Source organism: Fulmarus glacialis, unplaced genomic scaffold (assembly GCF_000690835.1).
Source record: "Fulmarus glacialis isolate BGI_N327 unplaced genomic scaffold, ASM69083v1 scaffold36179, whole genome shotgun sequence".
NCBI classification, from domain to species: domain Eukaryota; kingdom Metazoa; phylum Chordata; class Aves; order Procellariiformes; family Procellariidae; genus Fulmarus; species Fulmarus glacialis.
In genome coordinates this window covers 588-2,960 of record NW_009235841.1, presented here as the reverse complement: position 1 = coordinate 2,960, position 2,373 = coordinate 588, and the positions used below count along the sequence as shown (strand labels likewise).

Below are 2,373 nucleotides of genomic sequence, written 5' to 3'. Positions count from 1 at the left end.
GCTGGGGGGGCTTGGGGCATCCTCACTGCAAGCCGCAGGCAGAGCACCTCCCGGGTGCCGTTACTGCTTTTCAGTGCCTGCAGGTGGGGAAGGGGGAGGCAGCGCGCTTCAGCCTGTACCTGGGCAGGGGGGCGGACGTCACACGGCTTTCCTGGCACCCAGGGGTGCATCTGCTTGCAACGGTGTCCCCTGCCCTCCCCTCACACCACTTCCCTCCACTCCCCTCCAGGACATTCGCAACACAGTGGGCAACATCCCCATGGAATGGTACCAGGACTTCCCGCACATCGGCTACAACCTGGAGGGCAAGAGGATCTACAAGCCCATCCGGAACAAGGACGAGCTAGACATGTTCCTGGAGAAGATGGAGAACCCCGATTACTGGTGAGCACATCGGGGAAAGCCGCGTCGGTGCATGGTGTGACGTGCTCGCCACATGGAGGGTGTGTGTCCACACACGCGCACACCGGGGCTTGAAACACCCCGACTCCCCGGAGCCCAGAGCTGTGGAGGTCTCCCAGTGTGACTCCTGGTGTGTGGCTTCGGGAGCCCGGGGCTTCGCTTCAAGGTAGCGGGGCTTGTACCACCGTCAGGGACGGGCGCTGCAGTCCAGCTCTAACGCTGTCCCACCTGGTTCCCTGCAGGCGAACGGTCCAGGACAAGATGACGGGTGCGGACATAAAGCTGACAGACGAGCAGGTGGACCTGGTGCATCGGCTCCAGAAAGGGCAGTTTGGGGATGTCCACTTCAATCCCTACGAGGTAGGGTCGTGGCACACCCGCTGCGCTTGCTCCGAGCACTGGGTTGCCCCAGGATGGGCAGGGGCGCCACTGCCACCTGGGTCTGTGTCTCCCCAGCCGGCCGTTGACTTCTTCACCCACGAGGTCATGATCCACCCGGTGACAAATCGCCCAGCAGACAAGCGGAGCTTCATCCCCTCCCTCATCGAGAAGGAAAAGGTGAGTGGTCTGACGGCACCTTGGGTGAGCTGGAAGCACAAAGCCAAGCTCTGCATGTGACTGGAGCCCCCATGCAAACAACAGTGCTGAAGGCTGCTGACTGCGGCTGTTCTCCTGTCCCGGCGACCCTCCTGGTCCCTGCCGTGGCCCACCCACCCCCACGACTGTTCCTGCTGCAGCAGTTTGTGTCCACATGTAAACCCGTGCCAAGTCCTCCGGTCCTGCGCAGCCCCCCACCGGGTTCCCAGGGCTGCAGAGCTGTGCTGGAAATCCTCACATCCCACACGTGCTCCTCCCCAAGCCTGCAGAGTCCTGTGACTCCTGGGGTTGACCTCTCCCTGCCCCACAGGTCTCCAAGTTAGTCCACGCCATCAAGATGGGCTGGATCAAGCCCCGTAAGCCCAAGGATGACACACCTACGTACTATGACCTCTGGGCCCATGAGGATCCGAACTCCATCCTGGGCCGCCACAAGATGCACGTCCCAGCCCCCAAGATGAAGCTGCCTGGGCACGAGGAGTCCTACAACCCCCCACCCGAGTACCTGCTCAGCGAGGAGGAGGTAAGGGGAGGCCGTGAGCGGCCAGGAGCCACGGGGGAAAGCACTGGGCACACGGGGGGCTCAGTAGGTGCCAGGACCCGAGGGAGGCTGTGCTGGGGAGGGCAGTGGGGGAAGTGCCGCACCTTGGAGGGGCACCCTAGAGACCACGTCATGTCGAGATGAGTCAAGACCTTGCAAGGAAAAGGAAAGCAAAGGTTCCTCAACCCCCTGAATAAAAACAGAAGTGGGGCCACCTCCCAGGGAGCGGGGTGTCCCTGCGACGGCAAGGTACAGCCTCCAAGCTAAACTACTGCAGGGTGTCCTGCTGTGGGATTCATCCTGGCACGCTGTGCCCAGAGGCACATTCAGCCCACGGGCAAAAACGGGCAGCAAAACCCTGGCAGGCTGAGGAGGGCTCGGGTGGAGGCAGACAGGGAGCGTTGGGGTAGAGGGGTAAGCGCGGTGTCTTGCGGAGCAGCACGGCGAGAAACGAGCTCGAGGATGGTTCTTGCTGGGCTCGGGGGGATGTGTCGGGGCTGGGGCAGTGGCACCTCGCCATCCGGGGGTCCTGCCAGCCCTGCTCACCCGGGTCCCCTCCGCCCTGCAGAAGCTGGCCTGGGAGCAGCAGGAGCCGGCCGAGCGGAAGCTGAACTTCGTGCCCCAGCAGTACCGGTGCCTGCGGGCAGTGCCTGCCTACTCCCGCTTCATCCATGAGCGCTTCGAGCGCTGCCTGGACCTCTACCTCTGCCCGCGCCAGAGGAAAATGCGGGTGAGGGCTTCTCCTACCCCAGCACCCCCCACCCAGGTGGCCTGGGGGCGTTTCAGAGCGGCCTCTACTCGAGCCTGTGTATGCCCCGATGCCACCCAGCTGG

General features: G+C 63.5%; 1 protein-coding gene across 1 annotated transcript in view; it reads left to right on the top strand.

Moving 5' to 3' along the window:
- Positions 1-229: 229 nt before the first annotated feature.
- The window catches only part of LOC104082899 (ribosome biogenesis protein bop1 {ECO:0000255|HAMAP-Rule:MF_03027}-like), a gene marked incomplete at both ends in the record, with an annotated part of 2,545 nt that continues 401 nt past the window's right edge, over positions 230-2,373 (top strand). The window contains 5 exons of the mRNA XM_009586170.1: positions 230-384; positions 645-762; positions 859-960; positions 1,310-1,522; positions 2,109-2,270. Coding sequence (XP_009584465.1) covers positions 230-384; positions 645-762; positions 859-960; positions 1,310-1,522; positions 2,109-2,270 — 750 coding nt within the window. The remainder of the gene's footprint in view (positions 385-644; positions 763-858; positions 961-1,309; positions 1,523-2,108; positions 2,271-2,373) is intronic.